The sequence below is a fragment of the Theropithecus gelada genome, chromosome 10 (genome assembly GCF_003255815.1).
Source record: "Theropithecus gelada isolate Dixy chromosome 10, Tgel_1.0, whole genome shotgun sequence".
Classification (NCBI taxonomy): Eukaryota; Metazoa; Chordata; class Mammalia; order Primates; family Cercopithecidae; genus Theropithecus; species Theropithecus gelada.
Genome location: NC_037678.1, coordinates 76,465,871 through 76,488,790, shown reverse-complemented (window position 1 = coordinate 76,488,790; position 22,920 = coordinate 76,465,871). Strand labels below are relative to the sequence as shown.

General features: G+C 45.0%; 3 protein-coding genes and 1 non-coding gene across 11 annotated transcripts in view; 3 read left to right on the top strand and 1 right to left on the bottom strand.

The window, feature by feature from the left end:
- Positions 1-3,168, bottom strand: part of CDS2 (CDP-diacylglycerol synthase 2) — a 69,338-nt gene extending 66,170 nt beyond the window's left edge. The window contains exon 1 of the mRNA XM_025399128.1: positions 2,780-3,168. Coding sequence (XP_025254913.1) covers positions 2,780-2,836 — 57 coding nt within the window. The 5' untranslated portion in view covers positions 2,837-3,168. The remainder of the gene's footprint in view (positions 1-2,779) is intronic.
- Positions 3,169-3,300: 132 nt separating this feature from the next.
- On the top strand, positions 3,301-19,379 carry PCNA (proliferating cell nuclear antigen). Of its 2 annotated transcripts, XM_025399003.1 has the most exons (7): positions 3,301-3,414; positions 14,130-14,466; positions 15,179-15,276; positions 15,368-15,435; positions 16,694-16,888; positions 18,766-18,889; positions 18,971-19,379. In XM_025399003.1, exons 2-7 carry the CDS (start codon positions 14,246-14,248, stop codon positions 19,048-19,050), a joined length of 786 nt encoding a protein of 261 aa, XP_025254788.1. In that variant the 5' UTR covers positions 3,301-3,414; positions 14,130-14,245; the 3' UTR covers positions 19,051-19,379. The 2 variants fall into 2 exon arrangements, with proteins under 2 accessions (XP_025254788.1, XP_025254787.1); XM_025399002.1 differs by lacking the exon at positions 3,301-3,414 and having other exon boundaries at positions 14,019-14,466.
- Positions 12,080-12,202, top strand: LOC112633889. The gene has a single exon (XR_003121649.1). It is a non-coding gene; the product is annotated as a small nucleolar RNA SNORA26 (small nucleolar RNA).
- A 1,855-nt stretch (positions 19,380-21,234) lies between the features above and the next one.
- Positions 21,235-22,920, top strand: part of TMEM230 (transmembrane protein 230) — a 48,949-nt gene continuing 47,263 nt past the window's right edge. The window contains exons 1-2 of one of the 7 annotated variants that reach the window (XM_025398894.1): positions 21,282-21,377; positions 21,557-21,581. In XM_025398894.1, coding sequence (XP_025254679.1) covers positions 21,310-21,377; positions 21,557-21,581 — 93 coding nt within the window. In that variant the 5' untranslated portion in view covers positions 21,282-21,309. Of the gene's footprint in view, positions 21,582-22,202; positions 22,224-22,920 lie in introns of those variants that run through there. The other 6 variants (XM_025398899.1, XM_025398895.1, XM_025398897.1 and 3 more) reach the window with 6 other exon arrangements.

The window sequence follows — 22,920 nt, the reverse complement described above, 5'->3', positions numbered from 1 at the left end:
CTGGGAACTGTGCTTATAATTTTAAAGTCCCAAAGCACAGTATAGTTGCCAAACCAACAAACTTGGAGTTTAGGCTTTGGGAATGATCCTCTTCCTACCCAACCATATTTTTCTGATGGAGCTTAGGAAAGCAAAGGATGAGATGTGGTCTGAAAGACTGGCATCTTAAAATTTATGATTGAGTCGGCATTTCAGGAGATTTTGTTTTGGAAGTTAGAGTAGAGATTCTGGGAGATCGTGCCACTGCACTCCAGCCTGGGCGACAGAGAGAGACTACGTCTAAAAACAAAAAAAAGAAAAGAAAAAAATCCCATACATGACAATTCAGTGACAATTCAGAAGTTCTGAATGATGGGGTGAGGAACTGATTTTTCTTGTTCTCGGTAACAAACATCAAGCTTTTAAAAGAGTGCACAGCAGCTGTCTTTTAGGGAACAACATGCCACGATTGGACCTCATGACCCCAGGCATTCTGTCACTGTATAAGTGATGTAAGTGCACCTCTCGCTGGACAGCTCCTCATGTCCTCCCTGTCTAAAGTATGGGATGTGAAAGTAAGATGGTTCAACTAGCACATCACCTCTGGGGGATGGATCTAACAAGTCCGAGAAGGAGGGTAGAATCTTTATGTTGCATATCATAACCCCAAGGTTGTTTTTTGACATTCTAATTATTGTACATAGTTAGCTTTTCAAAAACATGGCCCACCAGCTATCATGCCTTCTTTCTTCTCTCTCTCCTCACACCTTCTAGGTCCACAAAGTCCCACTGACATCAAGTATGATCTCACCCTTAAACAGAGCTACAGAGCCTCCAAACATCTGCATACTTATCAACTAGCAGTAAAAGGTGAGTCAGAATTATTTCAGGCTGAACCAGGATAGCCAAATGAAAAATTAGAGACTTCAAAGTATCTTGTCTCACCGGGCGCGGTGGCTCAAGCCTGTAATCCCAGCACTTTGGGAGGCCGAGATGGGCGGATCACGAGGTCAGGAGATCGAGACCATCTTGGCGAACACGGTGAAACCCCGTCTCTACTAAAAAAATACAAAAAACTAGCCGGGCGAGGTGGCGGGCGCCTGTAGTCCCAGCTACTCGGGAGGCTGAGGCAGGAGAATGGCGTGAACCCGGGAGGCGGAGCTTGCAGTGAGCCGAGATCGTGCCACTGCACTCCAGCCTGGGCGACAGAGCGAGACTCCGTCTCAAAAAAAAAACACACACAAAAAAAACAAAGTATCTTGTCTCTGCAAGCGACCGCTAAATCCTCAGCCCCAGTCCTAAATTTTCTCCAAAACATGTTTTTGTGTTTTGAAACAAGGTCTCAAACTCCTCGGCTCAAGCAATCCTCCTGCCTCAGCCTCCCTAGAAGCTAGGATTACAGGCGTGCAGCACTGTGCCTGGCCAAAATATATGTTCTAAAAATCAGTAGGAACAGTTATCTTTGGATGGTCCACTGTCAACTGCAATAACACGAAAGTTGTTTTAAAAAACCCATAATCTCATTATCTTTCACCCAAAACATTCCTCCTAGTGTAACTGCTCTGTTGACATCCTGTCAGCAAATCTTGTGTTTTCTTCCTTCTTCGTGTCTCCCTAATGTCCATTGCGTCCAGTCATCAAAAAGTCACAGGCTGCATTAGGGGAAGCCGTGAGCCTGGTGTAAGGCAACAGGGATTGGTGGGAACAGATAATCCTCAGCTCCAGCCAACCATTGATCGGGTGACAAAGTGATGATGGACCCTCCAATTATCTAAGACAGGCAAGAAATTTAGATTGTTAGGATAAATTTTCTGATTTTTAAGACAACATGTGGGCCAAAGAAAACATCTACAGGTCACTCATGGGCAATCCCTGAGTGAACCAGTCTCGCTCAGTCTGGTCCAGGCTCCCTCAGTCTGGTCCAGGCTCCCTCAGTCCATACACATCACTGCCAGAGCAGTTTTCCAAATACAGGGCTCCTGATCACTGCTATCTCGGAAAGCACAACTACTGCTACAAAGTCCTACACTGCCATTCAACCTCCACAGCAATAAAACCAATCCCTACCTTCCTTAACTCCCCTATACAGACCTTTCACTTCACCCAAAGGAGTGTACTCCCCCACTCGTCACCCCCACCCGCCACCCAGGGCCACTGTCCCTGCCAAGATGGCCTCCTTCCTACTCTCCTCCCCTACCCACCAGAGCCCACACGGTGCAGGAAACCCATCAACCGGGAGGACGCCCTCCAACACCTGCTGATGACGGGCTGGCTCACTGCGTAACACCTCTCTGCTCAAAGTTGATGATTTCATGCCCAAGAAGGGATTTACATCTCCCAGGAGGCAAATGCTATGGCCTTGTCCTGATTCCCCCACCTCCCAAAATAATAATATTGTAAAAGGGAACGGAGAGCCTAAGTTGCGCTCAGAGGAGCCGCCTCCCTAAGAAGGCTCTGCACATCTTCACCTCCAGGAAGGCCTCAGGGAGTTAGGGGAGAAGGGAATCCCCGCAGCCAGCCCAGCGAGGCAGAAGGCCGTACGCCACTTCTGGCGAGCTCCTTCCTGCGCCCCGGGGGAGCCACTCCAGCCAGACCCTGAGCCGGGACCCCGACCCGCCGACCCCTGACGCGCGCGCCGCGAGGGCCGGGCACCCGAGGACCCTTCGCGCTACCCGGGCCCGGGTCCGCCGTCGGCTGCGACAAAAGGTCAGAGAACAAGACGACCCCTTTGCGCGCGTCCCCCGCGGGCCTCCCGGACGCGCTGTTATCCCGGCCGCGCCCACCCCGACGCTGCCGCTACCTTGTCCTCGGGTGGCGCATCCGGCTCATGGGCCACCCTCTGCCTCAGCTCGGTCATCCTGGAAAAACCGGCCCGACGTCGCCGCGAGCTAGCAGCGAAGCCGCTAGAGCAGGCAGCTCGGCGCGGGCACGCGCGGACTCCCTCAGCCGGCCCCGCCCCGCCCGAGAGGCGCGCGGCTCCGAGCGGCTCACAGTTCTCTTAGCAGCGCAGCAGCCAGCCCTGGAGCTCGGCCCCACCCAGTGCCGTCGCCGCCCTTTCACCCGGGCCGAGCTGGGTCAGCCTTCCCTAGCCCCGACCCGCGAGCTCCCTCTCCCCGGAGGAGGGCTCGGAGCGAATGCGCACGCGCAGCGTCGCCATCACGGTCCGGAAGATCCACCAATGGCGCAAATACGACAGGGAGGCGGGGAGACGGGGGCGGGGCGGAGCAGAGTCGAGAGGCGCACATTGGACGGCAGCGCCAGGGCCGGGAAAAGGCGTGCGTTTCAGAGTGCGATTAGCCAATGGGAGCTCCCGCTTGACCACGGATGGCCGGAGCTGGCGCCCTGGTTCTGGAGGTGACGGGTTACTGAAGGCGAGAGGCGCCACCCGGAGGACAAATGCTTGCTGACCTGGGCCAGGGCTCTTCCCTTACGCAAGTAAGTAGATGTTATTTAGGTCGAATGGAGAGGCCAGGTGAGCCGACCTGATTAAGAGCATTTTATCACCTATCACATGATGAGAAATGAAACCCACACTTCAATCTGCGTTGCTTTGCCAAGCGGTCGCTAGTACTTATTGAGCGCTAATTGTATATTAGGCACTGAGCTGAGTAATCTCTTTAGTTGGCTTATTTCATTTAATCCACACATGGCTTGGAACTGGGTATGATTTGCATTTTACAGTTAAGATCTTCCTCAGTGTTTTTTTTGTTGTTGTTGTTGGTTGGTTGGTTGGTTGGTTGGTTTGGTTGGTTTTTTTTTTTTTTTTTTTTTTTGAGACGGAGTCTCGCTCTGTCGCCCAGGCTGGAGTGCAGTGACGTGATCTCGGCAAGCTCCGCCTCCCGGGTTCAAGCAATTCCAAGGCGTGCATCACCACGCCTGGCTAACTTTTGTATTTTTAGTAGAGACGGGGTTTCACCATATGTGTCGGGCTGGTCTCAAACTCCTGACCTCAGGTGATCCGTCCGCCTCGGCTTCCCAAAGTGCTGGAATTACAGGCATGAGCCACCGCGCCCCGCCCTTCCTCAGTTTTTCAAATTTGTCTTCTGGACTATGGAAAGACCTTTTTTGGGACAGAAGTTCTGTCTACTTTGTTTACTGTGCATCATGTATGTCTTTGACACATCCATCTTAAGTACTTGTTGGATGGAGTTAAAACTTTTAAAAGGACCTTAGCCAAGGTCTCCCAGCTAGAAAGTGCCTAGCAAGAATTAGAACACAAATAGGTTTGTTACCAGCCGACACTCTAACGACCATATTATACTGCCTGCCTGAATTTATTAAAATTTGTGTTGCTCCAGCATTGCCTTTGGTGTTTCCTGTTCTTTTCTATTTACTGCCCAGTAAGTGATGTAAAACACGTATAACATTGGGTCCCCAGTTTAAGCATATTGTAATCTCACAATGAGACACTTGCACACAAAAGAATTGCAATTTCCTTTTTTAAAAAAATATAATTTTACATTTTTCTTATTTTCAATTTTTAAATTTTAATTAATTTATTTCTCTCTCTCTCTCTTTTTTTTTGAGACGGAGTCTCCCTCTGTTGCCCAGGTTGGAGTGCAGTGGCGCAGTCGCGGCTCACTGCAAGCTCCGCCTCCCGGGTTCACGCCATTCTCCTGCCTCAGCCTCCTGAGTAGCTGGGACTACAGGCGCCGCCAGCAGGCCCAGCTAATTTTTTTGTATTTTTAGTAGAGACGGGGTTTCACCGTGTTAGCCAGTATGGTCTCGATTTCCTGACCTCGTGATCCGCCTGCCTCGGCCTCCCAAAGTGCTGGGATTACAGGCGTGAGCCACCGCGCCCCGCCTATTTCTCTCTCTTTTTTTTTTTTAGAGACAGGGTCTCGCTATGTTGCCCAAACTGGTCTTGAACTCCTGGGTTCAAGAGATCCTCCTACCTGGGTCTCCCAAAGTGCTGGGATTATAGACATGAGCTACCACACCTGGCTAAAATCTCCTATTGGTAATTTTGACCTGAACTGTGAGTTTTGGGGCAGGTAGTGAGAATTCCAAAAACAGCATTATATATTCCTGGTTTCTATGTGAGTATATTCCCGAGTAGCTTGGGCTATAGGTGTGCAGCACCACACCCAGCTAAGTTTTAAATTTTTGTGTAGCAATGAAGTCTCACTTTATTACTCAGGCTGGTCTTAAACTCCTGGGCTCAAGCAATCCTCCCACATAGGCCTCCTAAAGTTCTGGGATTACAGGGATGAGCCACAGCATTCGAGCAAGATGATCGTCTAAGACAGGTGAAGATGTTAGTGTCTAGAACTTCACCTTTAGGGGCACATAGTTATGAAAGGTCATATCTAAGTGAGTGTCATGTCAGTCCTTCTAGAAACTCAGCTGTTCCTTTTCAAATCCAGCCTAATAAAAGGAAGCTTGGAGAACCAATGCACGTAAGTCAGAATTATAGAATGCACAGTGTGATTACTAGGATGGATAATATCCTAAAATGTGCTCTGAACAAACTTCTCATCCATTACACTCAGCCCTGTCAGGTTAATGGAACTCAGATCAAGTATATTCCTGAAGCCAGTGGATGGAAGTCTGGTGGAAGTCATGCTAATAGGCCTTTAGGCAAGCTTTAGGGCCTTTCTCTCTCTCTTTTTGTTTTTTGTTTTTTTGGGTTTTTTTTTTTTTTTTTTGAGACAGAGTTTCACTTTTGTTGCTCAGGCTGGAGTGCAGTGGCATGATCTCGGCTCACTGCACCTCTGCCTCCTGGGTTTAAGCGATTCTCCTGCCTCAGCCTCTGTAGTAGTTGGGATTACAGGTGCACACTACCACACCTGGATAATTTTTTGTGTGTTTTAGTAGAAACGGGGTTTCACCATGTTGGCCAGGCTGGTCTTGAACTCTTGACCTCGTGATCTGCCCGCCTCAGCCTCCCGAAGTGCTGGGATTACAGATGTGAGCCACCACGCCCGGTCAGGCCTTTCTCTTAATTGTAGAAAGAAATTAAAAGTAAAAGTCTCCCTCCACCTTCAGCTAAAAGAATTTTGTTACTTTACACTACCTTGCACCTCCTCCTCTGTTCTTGATTTTTCTGTTATGTTACTTATATTAACTTTTTCCTCCAGGCTTGGGGCACATCTTGTACACAGTGATTTCTTTTCATTGCACTCCTTGGTTAGTTTCATTATTTTTAGATGCTATGTTGATTAACAGAAGTCACTAGCATGGGATTCCTGGTCCCCCAGAATATGCAGGCTGACTGCAAGCTCAGTATAACTGGGCAGCTGTTGCTATAGCTATTATAATTCTATAATGAAAACACCTTCCTTCATCTTGATACTGGAAAACTACAATGGTACAAGTGGCATGACAATTCTTCAGTTCCCTGAATAGTGATTTCCCTTCTCTTAAGAGGGGAAGAATTGTCACTAAACATTCCTTGAACACTAAACAATAAATTCATTGAAAAAGAATTCCTTTTTGTTTTTTTGTTTTGTTTTTTGAGACAAGGTGTCTCACTCCATCCCCCCAGCTGGAGTGCAGTGGGGCACAATCTCAACTCACTGCAACCGCTGCCTCCCTGGTTCAAGCTATTTTCCCACCTCAGCCTCCCAAACAGCTGGGAGGACAGACATGTGCCACCACGCCCGGCAGATTTTTGTATTTTTAATAGAGATGGGGTTTCACCATGTTAGCCAGGCTTGTCTTGAACCCCTGACCTCAAGTGATCCACCTGCCTCAGCCTCACATAGTGCTGGGATTACAGGTGTGAGCCACTGTGACTGGTCTGAAGAATTGTTGATACACAAAATCAGGCTTTATCTGATCTGCTCTTTCTCTTGCCCCTTATATTGCCTTTCTAGTTCTTAGTTTGAGAAATGTTTTCAGATAGCTAAAACTTCTTATTCAGTTTAATGAAATGACATACAAAGTGAAAGTGAGAATAAGCTATGCAGAATTGTCTAACTCTTGTTTTTTTGAGGCAGGATCTTGCTCTGTCGCCCAGGCTGGAGTGCAGTAGCACAATCACAGCTGAACTCACTGCCCGGTCTTGAGTTACCTTCCCACTTCAGCCTCCCGAATAACTGGGACTACAGGCGCCATCACTACACCCAATTAATTTTTGTTTTTTGTATAGAGATGGAGTCTTGCCATGTTGCCCAGGCTGGTCTCGAAATCCTGGGCTCCAGGGATCCACCCACCTTGGCTTCCCACAGTGCTGGGATTAGAGGGGTGAACCACCATGCCCAACTTTGTCAAACTTCTTACAGCTTCAAAAAATGCAAATCCTGCACTCCCATAAACCTACAGGCCTATTAGATTATGACATATAGAATCTGAATGATGTCAGTCTTCTCTCTGACAAACTGGAGGCCTCACTTTTTCGAACCAGTACTCTACATGGTGGTTTTAAGCACAAATATTCATCTATTGACCACACATGCTGTAAGGTACGTCTCCGTCCTGATTATTCATTAGAATTACCTGGACAAGGCTGGGCGCACTAGCTCATGCCTGTAATCCCATCACTTTGGGAGGCCAAGGTGGGTGAATCACTTGAGGTCAGGAGTTCGAGACCAGCCTGGCCAACATGGCAAAACCCCGTCTCTACTAGAAATACAAAAATTAGCTGGCCTTGATGGTGGGAACCTGTAATCTCAGCTACTCGGGAGGCTGAGGCAGAAAAATGGCTAGAACCCAGGAGGCAGATGTTGCAGTGAGCGGAGATCACGCCACAGCACTGCAGCCTGGGCAACTCCATCTCAAAAAAAAAAAAAGAATTATCTGGACAGCTGCTAAAACTACTAATGGAGGGGCCACCCTAAAGTAAGTAAGAATTTCTGGAGGAGGGCCGAGTGGAATAGACTTTTTTTTAAGCTCAAGTGCTTAAAAAGTGCAGCCAGGTGAGTCTCAAGTGCAGCCAGGATTGAGAATAATTCTGATACATATTACCTTGTGAAGAAATTTGCCAGATACTACATAAAATACTTTACAGCATTTTCTCTCAGTATTCATTTTCTGATCAACAATACATTTTTACTGAAAAAAGTATAAAAAACTACAAAAAGGTACAAGAAAAAATTAAAATTATTTGTGGCACCATCAGTCACAGATGTTAATATTTATATTCTTGCTTTTCCATTCCATTTACTGTACACATATACCTAGATATAATAGTTTTAGAAAATTGGAATATCTTTGTTTATTCTGTTTCATAATGTGATTTTTCTCTTTATCGTTAAATGCCTTTTGCAAACGGTACTTTAGAGGCTATACAATATTCCATCTTACAAATTTATCATAATTTACCTAACAAATGCAAATATTGTTAGACCTTAAGGTTATGTCCAATTTCTGGGGAATTATTAATAATTCTGTAAGAGGCCAGACATGCTGGCTCATGCCTGCAATCCCAGCACTTTGGGATGCAAAGGTGGGAGGATCGTTTGAGCCCAAGAGTTTGAGATCAGCCTGGGCAACATGGTGAAACTCTATCTCTACAAAAAGTACAGAAAATTAGCTGGGATAGTGGTGTGCACCTGTAGTCCCAGCTAATTGGAAGGCTGAGGTGGGAGGATCACCTGAGCCCGGAAAGTCAAAGCTGTGGTGAACCAAGATTGTGCCACTGTACCTCAGCCTGGATGACAGGGTGAGAAACTGAAGTCAAAGCTGTGGTGAACCAAGATTGTGCCACTGTACCTCAGCCTGGATGACAGAGTGAGAAACTGTCTCAAAAATAATCATCATCATCATAATTCTGTAAAAAACTTTTTTTTTTTTTTTTGAGACACTGTCTTGCCCTGTTAGCCAGGCTGGAGGGAAGTGGTACTATCTTGGCTCACTGCAACCTCCGCCTTCCAGGTTCAAGCAATTCATGCCTCAGCCTCCTGAGTAGCTGAGATTACAGGTGTGTGCCATCACGCCCAGCTAATTTTTGTACTTGTAGTAGAGACAGGGATTCACCATGTTGGCCAGGCTGGTCTGGAACTCCTGACCTCAAGCAGTCTGCCCTCCTTGGTCTCCCAAAGTGCTGCGATAAAAGTGCTGCGATTACAGGCATGAGCCACCATGACCAGCCAAGAAACATTCTTTTGTTGTTGGTGGTTTTTTTTTTTTTTTTGAGATAGAATCTCGCTCTGTTGCCCAGGCTGAAGTACAATGGCGTGATCTTGGCTCATTGCAACCTCCACCTCCCGAGTTCAAGCAATTCTCCTACCTCAGCCTCCCGAGTAGCTGGGATTACAGGCGTCTGCCACAACGCCTGGCTAATTTTTGTATTTTTAGTAGAGATGGGGTTTCACCATGTTGGCCAGGCTGGTCTCAAACTCCTGACCTCAGGTGATCTGCCCACCTGGGCCTCCCAAAGTGCTGGGATTACAGCCGCGAGGCCCTGCACCTGGCCCAAGAAACATTCTTAAGCATGCTTGATCTTGGTAAGTTCCCCTGATTTCTTCCGTAGGAAAAAAACCTAGAGATTGAATTTCTCTGTCTAAGAATAAGTAAAATTCTAAGGCTTTTGATACACTTTTCTAAGTTTCCACCAGAAAAATTATACCAATGTATACTCCCACTTGCAATGTATTAAAGTGCCTACTTCCTTGAATCCTTCCTAACACACCGGGTGTTTACATGATTTTAATAGGTTTAATTTGATAGGTTAAAATGCTGTCTCCATTGAATTTACATTTCTTTGCTTATTAATGTGGCTAATAAACTTTACTTATTTACTAAGACTAGGACTGGACAGTGGAGGCCAGATACCTCTGGCTTTTTGTTTAGATGAATAAATTTTCTTTTTCTCTTAATCCATTCAAGTTGAGTCTCTGTCACTGAAACCTAAACTACACTAACCAATATAATCCTCTGAGGCATACTGAAGTCTTAAAACTTGTATAGTCATTCATTATGTTTTATGGGTTTTTTCTTATGTTTAGAACCCATAGGAAGATCTCATGAATATTTACCAAAATATTTTTCCATTTCCTACTGGGTTAAGATTTGAATTTGAATTATTTATCTAGAATTTATTCTAGTGAATAATTATCAGGAAAAGTCTTTTTTTTTTTTTTTTTTTTTTTGAGATGAAGGCTTGCTCTGTCACCCAGGCTGGAGTGCAGTGGCACAATCTCGGTTCACTGCAACCTCCGCATCCCAGGTTCAAGCAATTCTCCTGCCTCAGCCTCCCTAGTAGCTGGAATTGCAGGCGTGCACCACCACGCCCAGCTAATTTTTGTATTTTTAGTAGAGATGGTTTCACCATGTTGGCCTGGCTGATCTTGAACTCCTGACCTCAGATGATCCACCCACCTCAGCCTCCCAAAGTTCTGGGATTACAGGCATGAGCCACCGCACCCATCCAGAAAAGTCTACAGCTTTTATTCTTTTCTAATACTTTTAACCAATTATCTGATCAAAATTTACTTCATTCTTCCACTGATCCAATAGTACCTTTACTCTATGTTAAAGTAGCCGCTTAAAATGTAAATTGGATCACATCAAAGACCTGCTGCTGACCACATTCCCTTGCACTTTTAGAGAGCCTACAAAGTCCTGCAAGAGCTCACCCCAGCCTCTCTGCAACCTCACATTGCACCACTCTTGCTTCAGACACATCAGTCTGAGTTCCACATCAAACTTGTCTGAATATATTCCAAGTATGCTGACCTTTATAATCATGCTATTCTCTCAGCCTAGAAAGCTTTCTTCCAACTCTCCAAACAGCTGCCTTCTCTGATAAGATGCTACCTCCTCAGAGAGGCCTTCTCTGACCACAGTCATAGGCATGTTTATGTCCTCATTTCAGTTTAACATAAAATTAACGTAACTGTACACCTCTTTATCATCTGACACTTTTAGGAGCACATCACTTCTATAATAGCAGAAATAAACAGATTCACGTACATCGCGGGTCCCACATGGGTAGAGTTTAATTGACATTAAAATGTCTTCAAATCTATTACACTGTGATTTGGCATTAAACCAAAATGATATTATGTAAGCAGACAGAACTGAAACAGAGTAGTGGAGCATATGCATTTGTTTTTAGTGAAGCAAATGTTCCTCACTGGAGGAATGAACACATTCCACATTTTGCAAAGGAACTGAGATTTTAACGGACCCAAGAAAGGAAAATACCCACAAACAGATGATGCCGTATTATGTTTTGCTATTGAGATGTATGCAAATGGATAGTCCATCACACATAAAGCAAGAAAGTGCCAACATCAAAACTTACAAATGAGTAGCAGAGGCTTGCAAGAAATTCGAGAGACAATAGAATAGCACTATGGAAAAATGCTGCGTCATCAATACCCTTGACAACACAGAGTAGGATATTATACAGAAAAACAGCAGTATCAGCAACTGAGTGGAGAAACAGTAGGAATGTCTTAATATTTTTAAAGTCTAAAAGTTATTTTAAAACAAAATAGACCTGGCGTGGTGGCTCACGCCTGTAATCCCAGCACTTTGGGAGGCCGAGGCAGGCAGATCACATGAGGTCAGGAGTTCAAGACCAACATGGCGAAACCCCGTCTCTACTAAAAATACAAAAATTAGCCGGGTGCAATGGCGCTTGCCTGTAATCCTAGCTACTCGGGAGGCTGAGGCATGAGAATTGCCTGAACCCAGGAGGCGGACGTTGCGGTTAGCCAAGATCGCACCAGTGCACTCCAGCCTGGATGACAGAGCGAGATTCCGTCTCAGAAAAAAAGGAAAAAAAGAAAGAAATTCTAAGTGATAAAGCATTGTAAAACAGTTTGAGGCTGGGCACAGTGGCTCATGCCTGTAATCTCACACTTTGGGAGACCGATTGGGAAGATCGCTTGAGCCCAGGAGTTGGAAACCAGCCAGAGCAACATAGTGGGACTTCCTCCCTACAAAAACATTTAAAAATTAGCCAGGTACAGCGGTGCACCCCTGTAGTCACAGCTATTTGGGAAGCAGGAGGATCCTTCGAGCCTAGAAGTTGGAGGTGGCAGTGAGCAGTGATCTTCCCACTGCACTCCATCCTGGGTGTCAAAAGGAGACCCCCCTCTCTAAAAAATAATAGTTTGACAGTTTTCTTTCTTGTGCTACATAAAATAATTGTACACATTACAATTGAAGGCATCTTATAATAGAAATACCAGAAATGCCCTTTCCTGTTCCTTTTTAAGGCTGACCCAGTGCTCTAAGAGGCTGATACGGAAGGATAAAGTTAAGTCTCCACAAAACCCAGGGAAGAGACTGTGAAACTCCTCTTAGAACCTTGTATGGAGTCATAGCCGAACTAGGAAAAAAAAAAAAAAAGGGAAGAAAGGCATTCCAGAGATAAAGAATAGACTAAGGAGAGGAGATACTTGAAGCCATAATGATTGAGAATATGTAAGACTTGAAATGAATCTTCAGTTCCTTCAACAAGATAAATAAAACTAAATCCATACCTAGATACGTGGTAGAAAAACTAAAGAATTCTACTGACCAAGATATTAAAAGTAACTAAAGAGAAATGGTGTAAACAAAGCAGGAGAGAAACAACAAACCCTGTCCATCCTGTAACAATTGAAATTTTCTGGCTGGGTGCAGTGGCTCACGCCTGTAATCCCAGCACTTTGGGAGGCCAAAGCGGGTGGATCACCTGAGGTCAGGTGTTCGAGACCAGCTTGGCCAACATGGTGAAACCCCCGTCTCTACTAAAAATGCAAAAATTAGCCGGGTGTAGTGGTAGGCACCTGTAATCCCAGCTACTTGGGAGGCTGAGACAGGAGAATTGCTTGAACCTGGGAGGAGGAGGTTTCAGTGAGCTGAGATAGTGCCACTGCAGTCCAGCCGGGGCAACAGAGCAAGACTCCGTCTCAAAAAAAAAAAATTGAATTTTTGACACAGATGAGCAATGATTTAAAAATGAGATTGCTAATATCTGTAGTTAGGAAAATAAAGATAAAGTGAGCATGTTCATACACAGTCTTAGCTAGAATGTAAGTTGCAAACTTTTAGAGATTTAGTAACATTTATCAAAAATTTAGCCGGGCATGGTGGCACATGCCTGTAATCCCAGCACTTTGGGAGGCTGAGGCAGGTGATCACCTGAGGTCGGGAGTTCGAGACCAGCCTGGCCAACATGGTGAAACCCCGTCTCTACTAAAAAAAGAAAAAAAAAAAAAATTAATCGGGCGGGGTGGTAGGCGCCTGTAATCCCAGCTACTCGGGAGGCTGAGACAGGAGAATCATTTGAACCTGGGAGGCGGAGGTTGCAGTGAGCCGAGATCGCGCCACTGCACTCCAGCCTGAATGACAGAGCAGGACTCCATCTCAAAAAAAAAAAAGAAAGAAAAGAAAAAAAAATTAAATGTGTACGCTCTTTGACTCAGCTGTATTACTTCAAGGAGTTGATAGCACCAAAATTGCCTAAGTGCTCAAAGGTGTTTGTAATTAACAGGAGATTGATAAGTTACATACATGTGATGCTATCTTTTAAAGAGGTACTGATATAAAAAAGATGTACGTGGCATAAAATTAAATGTACTTTATTAAGTACTTTTTCGAAGTGTTTACGGAATGAGTGCATTTTGAAAAAAAAAGTATTCGAACTTTCAAAAAAGCTTTAAAAGCTTTATACAAGGAACGATTGAGTGATTATAAGAGCTGGCAGTGGAATGTTAAGAGGTGAGAGGGAGCTAAGTTTAACATAACAATTCACCTCTTTATGGTGTGACACTTAGGAGCGCATCACTTCTGTAATTGAAAAATAAAGTGCATATTTGCAGCAGCTGTACTCTTCAGGCTACAAGGAGGCTTTTCCTCCCGGTAGGCTTGATTTGCTTTTCATTTTCACTTTCGTGGCTGGAAACTTTCTACCCACGGAGCTGGAGGCTGAGGAGGCACCATAAAGCTGGGGCTTGACGAACCGGGGCCTGGGCCGGATCCCCACATATGCCCGGACTTGTTCAGTGGTCAGGTTCAGGAGTCAGGCGAAGAGGCGGGGAGACCTGCGGGACGCTGCCCCGCCCTGCACCCGCTTCCTCCAATGTATGTTCTAGGGGGCGGGCCTCGCGGGGAGCATCGGCACGATTGGCCCTAAATTCTAACCCGCCCAGGCCGTGGGCCGGGCAGCGTGGTGACGTCGCAACGCGGCGCAGGGTAAGAGCGCGCGCTGGCGGACGCGGCGGCATTAAACGGTTGCAGGCGTAGCGGACTGGTAGTTCTCTTTCTAGGTCTCAGCTTCTCGTCACGACGTTCGCCCGCTCGCTCTGAGGCTCCTGAAGCGGAAACCGGCTAGACTTTCCTCCTTCCCGCCTGCCTGTAGCCGCGTTGCTGCCACTCTGCCACCATGTTCGAGGCGCGCCTGGTCCAGGGCTCCATCCTGAAGAAGGTGTTGGAGGCCCTCAAGGACCTCATCAACGAGGCCTGCTGGGATATTAGCTCCAGCGGCGTAAATCTGCAGAGCATGGACTCGTCCCACGTCTCCTTGGTGCAGCTCACCCTGCGGTCTGAGGGCTTCGACACCTACCGCTGCGACCGCAACCTGGCTATGGGCGTGAACCTCACCAGGTGAGCCTCGCGGCGCCGAGAAGCCGGCCCCGGCCCACCCCCACCTCCGGGGCTTGGCGGGATCGCTTCCGAGCCGAGCCCTCATTGGCTGGCGTGGACCATCCGTACCTTCTCATTGGCCTGCCATGCAGGGGGGTGGGGCCCAGCTGAGCGCGCGGTTCGGAAAAGCCCGCGCTGGCTGCTGCGTGAACCTGCTTTTTCGCGCCAAAGTCACAAAGCGGGTGGTGGCGGGAAAATGACTGGTTTTTCTGCAGTGCCAGGAACACTGCTCCAGAGCTTTTGCTCACTAAATCCTGTTGGCCTTGAATGGACGCTTTAGTTGTGGCTTTTTTGTTTCCGAGACGGTCTCGATGTGTTGGCCCGGGCTGGTCTCCAACTTCTGGGCTCAGGCGATCCTCCCGGCTCAGTCGCGGTTGACTTTAAATGCTTTATAATGTGCCCTTGCGAGAAAAGTGTCAGCCTGTCATCCTACTTAGTGGCAGGAGATTGTTTCTATCCAGAAGGGAAACTGCTGGTGGTATTTTAGTATAAATACTGCCAGATGCATCCCAAAATGTCTGCGTTAATATTCGCATCCTCCAGCAGTGCAATTACCGTCCACCAGTTCTGAGACGGCCTATGGGTGAGAGTGGTAACCCCTTCTAACTGCATTAGAAATACAGACCTTCAGTAGATGGTGTTGATTTTAAACCATGTGTCTCCTGTCTTCTAGTATGTCCAAAATACTAAAATGCGCGGGCAATGAAGATATCATTACACTAAGGGCTGAAGATAATGCGGATACCTTGGCGCTAGTATTTGAAGCACCAAGTAAGTCGTACCTTTTTACTGAGTTATGAAGCTACAGAAGATCAAAACTCTGTGCCAGTGTTTCTCAACAGCATTTGCTTTTTTTTGGTAGACCAGGAGAAAGTTTCAGACTATGAAATGAAGTTGATGGATTTGGATGTTGAACAACTTGGAATTCCAGTGAGTATCAGTTTCTGATTGTAGCGACTGTTGTACACAGGCATGATAGTTATGTCATAGAATGTTGTTTATTTTTACAGACAGGGTCTTCCTCTTTTCCCCAGGCTGGAGTGCAGTGGTGCCATATAGCTCACTGTAACCTGGGACTCCTGGGCTCAAGCAATCCACTTAGTCTGCTAAGTGGCTAGGAAGGACTACAGGTCTGTCCCACCACGCCTGGCTAATTTTTTTATTTTTGTGTGTGGGTGTGGGGGCAGTCTTGCCCAGGCTGGTCTGGAATTCCTGGCCTCAATGATCCTCCTCCGTCAAGATAAGTTAATATAATTTAAGCCTACTTCATAACAGAACTTTTTCTAGAAACATATCTACTGGTGCATGTTTTAAAGAGATTTTAGTATTTGGATAGTTGTTTACCACAAGTCTAAAACTCACTGGTTAAATTTATTGTTTACTGCCAGTTGTCTATTTGCATTAATTTCCATGAACCTCTTTTAAAATTTGCTTCCTTCTAGGATGCTTGATTTTTTTTTTTGTTTTGCTTTGTTTTTGAGGCGGAGTCTCGCTCTGTCGCCCAGGCTGGAGTGCTGTGGCCGGATCTCAGCTCACTGCAAGCTCCGCCACCCGGGTTTACGCCATTCTCCTGCCTCAGCTTCCCGAGTAGCTGGGACTACAGGCGCCCACCACCTCGCCCAGCTAGTTTTTTTTTTAATTTATTTTTTAGTAGAGACGGGGTTTCACCAGGTTAGCCAGGATGGTCTCGATCTCCTGACCTTGTGATCCGCCTGTCTCGGCCTCCCAAAGTGCTGGGATTACAGGCTTGAGCCACCGCGCCCGGCCCGATGCTTGGTTTTTATTAAGTGGGTTTGAAAGCTATCTTAGAAGAAATTTATCCAGGTTAGGTTTATAAACACCAAAGGAGAGAAGAAATGTTGGAATGTTGAAAATGCCTAATATCATATTCTCTCGTTTTCTTTTAGAAAGTAGTTAGACCTGCTTGCGCCGTCATCATTTCTGTGGCATACTCTAATGTTCTCTTACTTTATCCCTGGAGGATGAGGAGGAGGAGGCGCTTGTTCCCTGGGCAGTGCATTTAATAGCCATTTATTTTTTTTGAGTGGAGTTTGTTAAGAAATTACACGAGTCAGTAATCAGAAAATCTTGATTCTGAGTTGTTTAGATGTTGCCTTTTAAGAAAGTGAGGGTACCAAATCATTAAATTTCTAACAATTAACTTTTGGAAAATTTTTGTTCTTAATAGGAACAAGAGTACAGCTGTGTAGTAAAGATGCCTTCTGGTGAATTTGCACGTATATGCCGAGATCTCAGCCATATTGGAGATGCTGTTGTAATTTCCTGTGCAAAAGACGGCGTGAAATTTTCTGCAAGTGGAGAACTTGGAAATGGAAACATTAAATTGTCACAGACAAGTAATGTCGATAAAGAGGAGGAAGCTGTAAGTAGTTTTTAAGTAAAAAAAAATAGTTTGAAGAGAATTGTAATACTGCTTATTAGGTTAATTGCTAAAATTAAAAGTAGACAGAATTGGATCCCAAGTAATTTCTGAAAATTGAGATACTGTTGAAATCTGCAACTGATTTGTAAGTGTCATCCAATTTAGAATTATATTTGCAAGAAGGGAATACAAATTCAGCACGTGTACATACCACAGAACAATGGTTTATGGATCAAGCCCACACAGGCTCTTAAGGGTAGGATTGGGAAGCTAGGCATCTAACCTTTAGCTTTCTGGAGATATTTACTCTTACCAAATAATTAAGCATAGAACAGCAACTCTATAGAAGGGTATGGTTAGGAGTAAAAGTCTACCTGTTAGGAGCGCTTATGTAATCCTTATATTAGCGTACATGTCGTGGGTCCAATTGGTAGCCCATTTTAAAGGTGGAGAAGCAGGCTGAGCAACCTTAAGTGACAATTTAGCCAAAGTCACAGGCTGTATGAATCAAAGGTTAAACAGGAAGACTTCTCACTAAGGCTAGAAAGCAGACTCCATGCAACTTTGAGAGTACTTAGAGAGCCCTTGCTTAACCAAAATAGAAAAAATTAGCCGGGCATGGTGGTGCACACCTGTAACCCCAGCTACTCGGAAGGCTGAGACAGGAGAATGACTTGAACTGAGGAAGTGGAGGTTGCAGTGAGCCCAGATCATGCCACTCCCCTCCAGCCTGGGTGACAGAGCAAGACTCCATCTTAAAAAAAAAAATAAACAAAAACAAAAAAAAAACTCGGTAACCTGAGCATAAATTAAAACTTGGTAAATCAAGGACGAAGGTCCTAATCTCATAAGCTTGTTAGGATTAAATATGGTAACATTAAAGAGCTTAGCATGTGCTGTGTCTGGCATATTACAAGCTTACAATAAATACTATATATTGCTTTCTTGTCCCTTGAATGGGTAGTCAACATTTAGTTTAAATAAAGTTGTAAAATTCAGTTGGAAGTTTTTTTTTTTTATTATTAATAAAGGCTAGGAGCTGATTCTTTATCTGTTTCCTGAATCACATTTCCGCTCCTCTGCTAACCTTATTTTTTTCTTTTTCTGTTTTTCTTTGTTTTTGAGACAGGGTCTTGCTCTGTCCATCCAGGCTGGAGTGCAGTGGTGCAGTCATGGCTCACTACAGCCTCAAACTCCAGGGCTTAAGTTGATCCTCCTGCCTTGGTTTCCCTAGTAGCTGGGACTACAGGTGTGTGCCAACACACCTAACCTGGTTTCCTCTAATTTCATTCTTCCCCTTCCATTACAGTCTATTTGTTGAAGAAATTAGATGATTTGTTAAGTTTTCCAGAGTTTGGATTTTGCTGATTGCATTCCTGTGTATACGTAAATTCTTCCACCCTGTGTCCTACAGACTGGTAGCTATAGCCCTGGAGCCTTGATGATATTCAGGATGTTTTGTTTCGGGGGTGAGAGAGCACGAATACTTTATAGGTGGTGGTGTGTGCCTCTAGTAGAAGGCACAAGGGGTCTGGATGTCTTCGCAGTGTTAGCAGCTATAATAGTCATTGTCTAGATCCATTAAGTCATTAGAGTTTGCAGAGCTGAAATTAATACGTTTTATTCATTTATTAGCTGCTTATCAGAAGAATTTCCATAAAGAAAAGCTTTCCCATATTATATAATTTGGTTATCTAAATTATAGGAAAGACGAGCTAGATACTCGATTCTTTTGCTTTATGCATCAGTCTTCAAAATTTTCATAGCTCCCTCCAAAGTGACTAATAAAAGTGTTTGTGGGTTTTTATAAATGCAAGCTAATAGATTGCAACTTTCTTGATGTTTTTCAATGATGAATCTTCTGTTTTCTCTTGTAGGTTACCATAGAGATGAATGAACCAGTTCAACTAACTTTTGCACTGAGGTACCTGAACTTCTTTACAAAAGCCACTCCACTCTCTTCAACGGTGACACTCAGTATGTCTGCAGATGTACCCCTTGGTAAGATAATAAATTTGAACCTTGTTTTGTAGGTAGTATATGTGATACTCCTCCGTAATTAACTATCTTCTGGTCTTTCAGTTGTAGAGTATAAAATTGCTGATATGGGACACTTGAAGTACTACTTGGCTCCCAAGATCGAGGATGAAGAAGGATCTTAGGCATTCTTAAAATTCAAGAAAATAAAACTAAGCTCTTTGAGAACTGCTTCTGAGATGCCAGCATATACTGAAGTCTTTTCTGTCACCAAATTTGTACTTTTAAGTACATATGTAGATATTGTTTTCTGTAAATAACCTATTTTTTTCTCTATTCTCTGCAATTTGTTTAAAGAATAAAGTCCAAAGTCAGATCTGGTCTAGTTAACCTAGAAGTATTTTTGTCTCTTAGAAATACATGTGATTTTTATAATACAAGAGGGTCTTGACTCTAAATGCAGTTTTAGAATTGTTTTTGAATTTAAATAAAGTTACTTGAATTTCAAACATCACAGGGCAGTGCCTTCATTTTGACCAGGACTATTGGAAGTATCCTACTGAATTCCCAGCTACAGCTACCCTTTCATGTAAATGGTTTTTCAGTTTAGAGCAGCCTGATGGAGATCAAAAGGATTTCAAATACAGTAGGTTACTAGATATTTTAGGGGGATTCGCTTGTCAAACTTGTTATTCCAATTTGAGGACGAGGAACAAGTGAGAGTAGTACAAATCCTGTGTATTTCATTTTACTTGGCAAAAGTTAATACTCTTCAGAAGCTTCGTGTACCCAAAGTCGTGTTGGCTTTATAAGGATGTTAATGGAGTGTTTCTTTTTAGCCTAGGGAGTCCTACAAGAGTCTTTGATGTTTCAGTAGATCTGTAATGGGGCCCAAGGAGTATGGTTCTGCAAAATTTCTCTAGTATAAATACACTTTTTGCAACTTCACTCACATAAAGGATGAAGATGTCTTAAATTCCATGGATGTTGGATCCAACCAAGAAAGTGAGAAAGCCCTGAAGTTACGAAGAAAGACTTAAAAACATTCCCATTAATAGCTGTAAGATAACTGTGCTGTGTATTAATTTTTTGCGTGGTGCAGTGCCTCACACCTGTAATCCCAGCACTTTGGGAGGCAGGCGGATCAACTAAAGTCAGGAGTTTGAGACCAGCTTGGCCAACATGGTGAAACCCCATCTCTACTAAAAATGAAAAAAAAAAAAAAACTAGCTAGGCATGGTGGCGCATGCCTGTAGTCCCAGCTACTTGGGAGGCTGAGGCAGGAGAATCGCTTAAACCCAGGAGGTGGAGGTTGCAGTGAGCCGCGATCATGCCACTGCACTCCATCCAGCCTGGGCAAGAGTGAGACTCCATCTCAAAAATACATATATATATTTTTGGCTGGTTTGATAGTAGGTTATCAGAACTTACATTAGTGTCACTAAAGTAGGTATACAACCCCCGCTGCTAAATTTGGCTTTAGAAAAAGCATTTTTTAAAATTGCTTTATCATAATCCTTTTTTCCAGTGCATTTTTGTTTGGTAGATTAAATGACTAGTTTCTTTATTAAATTACTTGGACTGAGTTCTAGTTACTGGACATGAGAATTAACCATGTCCAGTAGTAAGTATTCATTTTCCTACAGTGTGCCTCTGAGTGAAGAAGGAAACAGGCTGCAAAAGAGGCTGATGGAATTTTGGGGTGATGAATGTATTTCCATCTAGATTGGTGATGGTTCTAGGACCATACGTATTTTCAGAGCTCATCTATTTGTACTTGTGTATAAATTATACCTCAATAAACAACTTTCTGAAAAGCTTCATGTGCAGCAAAATGTCCCTTGTGGGCAGGCCTTTTACCTGGACAAGGCGTGAAAATAAGCACAAGTTTGTGGAGCTATTCAAGGGAAGTATAGTGGGGTATTGACAGCACAGTTTACAAGTGTGCTATTCAAGGGAAGTGTGGTAGTGGGGTGTTGAAGGCGAGCGCCCGTGGAAGGCTGGCGCCTTGCAGCGGATATCTGGCCGCACTGACTTCTGGTCCTGAGGCTGCGACGGACTCGGCTTCTGCCTCCCTGGGAAGCCATGGCGCTCTCTAGCCTGGCCCCTGTTCTAAAGAAGGGAGAAACCACGTAGCTGGCTTGCCCTGGGCCTGACGGTGACCCAGGTGGGCGAGGACCCTAGGTGCTCGCCCGCCACAGTGGAGGTAGCCGGCGGCGGGCACAGGTCGCGGCTACCTAAACAAAACCCACGAATCGGCATTCGGCCCGTGCAGCCCCGATGCCTCCTGCAGCTGATACTCCGTAAGTGATAGCCTGGGAAGCTGGTTGAGGAAACAAACGCTTCCGGAGACGCAACTTCCGACGCGCCTGTTTCCGGCACGCCACTTCCGGCGCACTGATCCCGGCTGGGGCGGGCTGAGTGGCCCTTAAGCGGGCCGTACCATGCGACCTCGTACGCTGCCAACCGTGGGCGAGCTCTGGGTGTGCGGACGGCCTGGCGCGGCGCTCCGGTAAGGCGTGTGTGCGACGGGGCGGGGACATAACCGTCCTCTTGGGCTCTGGGCGTGTCCGAGACCGCGCTTCCCGCCGAAATCAAGCTCCGAGTCATCCGTGTGGGGCATTCGTCCTCCCTGGCACAGTTTGTTTTACGTCTAAATTCGCGTCGGTTCTTATTTATCTCTCTGGCAAGGTCTGAAGACGGGCAGGAGAATAACGTATGTAGAGACGCGTAATGCCAGGCACTGTGCCAAACGTTTTATGATGCTTTTAGAACTCTCGTAACATTCAGGTGCTGAGGGAGTTTGGGAGTAGCGGTGAGCTGGTAAAAAGCCTGTTGGGAACGAAGACTGATACTTTGAAAATGCTCGTTTTTCTTTTCCCCCTCTTTTAGAATCCTCTTTGCCAAGAGTAAACATTCGTTTCCCCTCTCCCTCACGCCCCTGCGATGTGTTGTTTTGATGCGGATGTATGAATAATGTCAGGACGTACTTAAAAAAGTCTAAGTGCAAGTTAGATGTGGTTAAATTCCTTCAAAAACCACACATATTGGTAGTTTGAACTTTTATAGAATTAAATGCAGTCGGGATCACAACACTAAAAACCTAGTATTTGACGCAGTTTGATCCAATCTTTTTTGAAAAGTATAGAGATTAGCATTATGCTCATTTTTCAATACTTGATTTCTAGACCAGGATGTAATCAATAAAAAGGGACACTAATATTTAGCACCAATTATTTAATTATGCTAGTTACTTTGCATTGACTGCAAGCCACTTAAAACAGTTTGTTAGGCCGGGCACACTGGCTCATGCCTATAATCCCAGCACTTTGGGAGGCCGAGGCGTACGGATCAAAAGGTCAGGAGTTTGAGACCAACCTGGCCAATATGGTGAAACCCGTCTCTACTAAAAATACAAAAATTAGCCGGGCATGGTAGCAGGCTCCTGTAGTCCCAGCCACTTGGGAGGCTGAGGCGGGAGAGTCGTTTGAACCCTGGAGGCGGAGGTTGCAATGAGCCGAGATCGGGTCACTGCACTCCAGCCTGAGCGACAGAGCGAGACTCCGAGACTCCGTCAAAAAAAAAAAAAAACACCAAAAAAAGAAAACAATTTGTTAATTTTTGGAATTAAGTATGTGCAAAGTACTTAGAACAGCTGGCATCTAACAAAGACTAGGTAAGTACTAACCACCATTATTGTGATGATGATAATGATGAATTTTCAAAATGCCAACCCAGAAACAAACTAGTCCTTTTTTTATGTTGCCCTTATGCCCTTATTGAAATACTTCATTTTATTGTTACTATTTTTTAAGACGGAGTCTCGTTCTGTCGCCCAGGCTGGAGCACAGTGGCTTCAAGCGATTCTTCTGCCTCAGCCTCCCGAGTAGCTGGGACTACAGGCACCCTCCACCATGCCTGGCTAATTTTTGTAGTTTTAGTAGAAACAGGATTTCATCATATTGGCCAGGCTGGTCTCGAACTCCTGACCTCGTGATCCACATGCCTTGGCCTACCAAAGTGCTAGGATTACATAGGATTACAGGTGTGAGCCA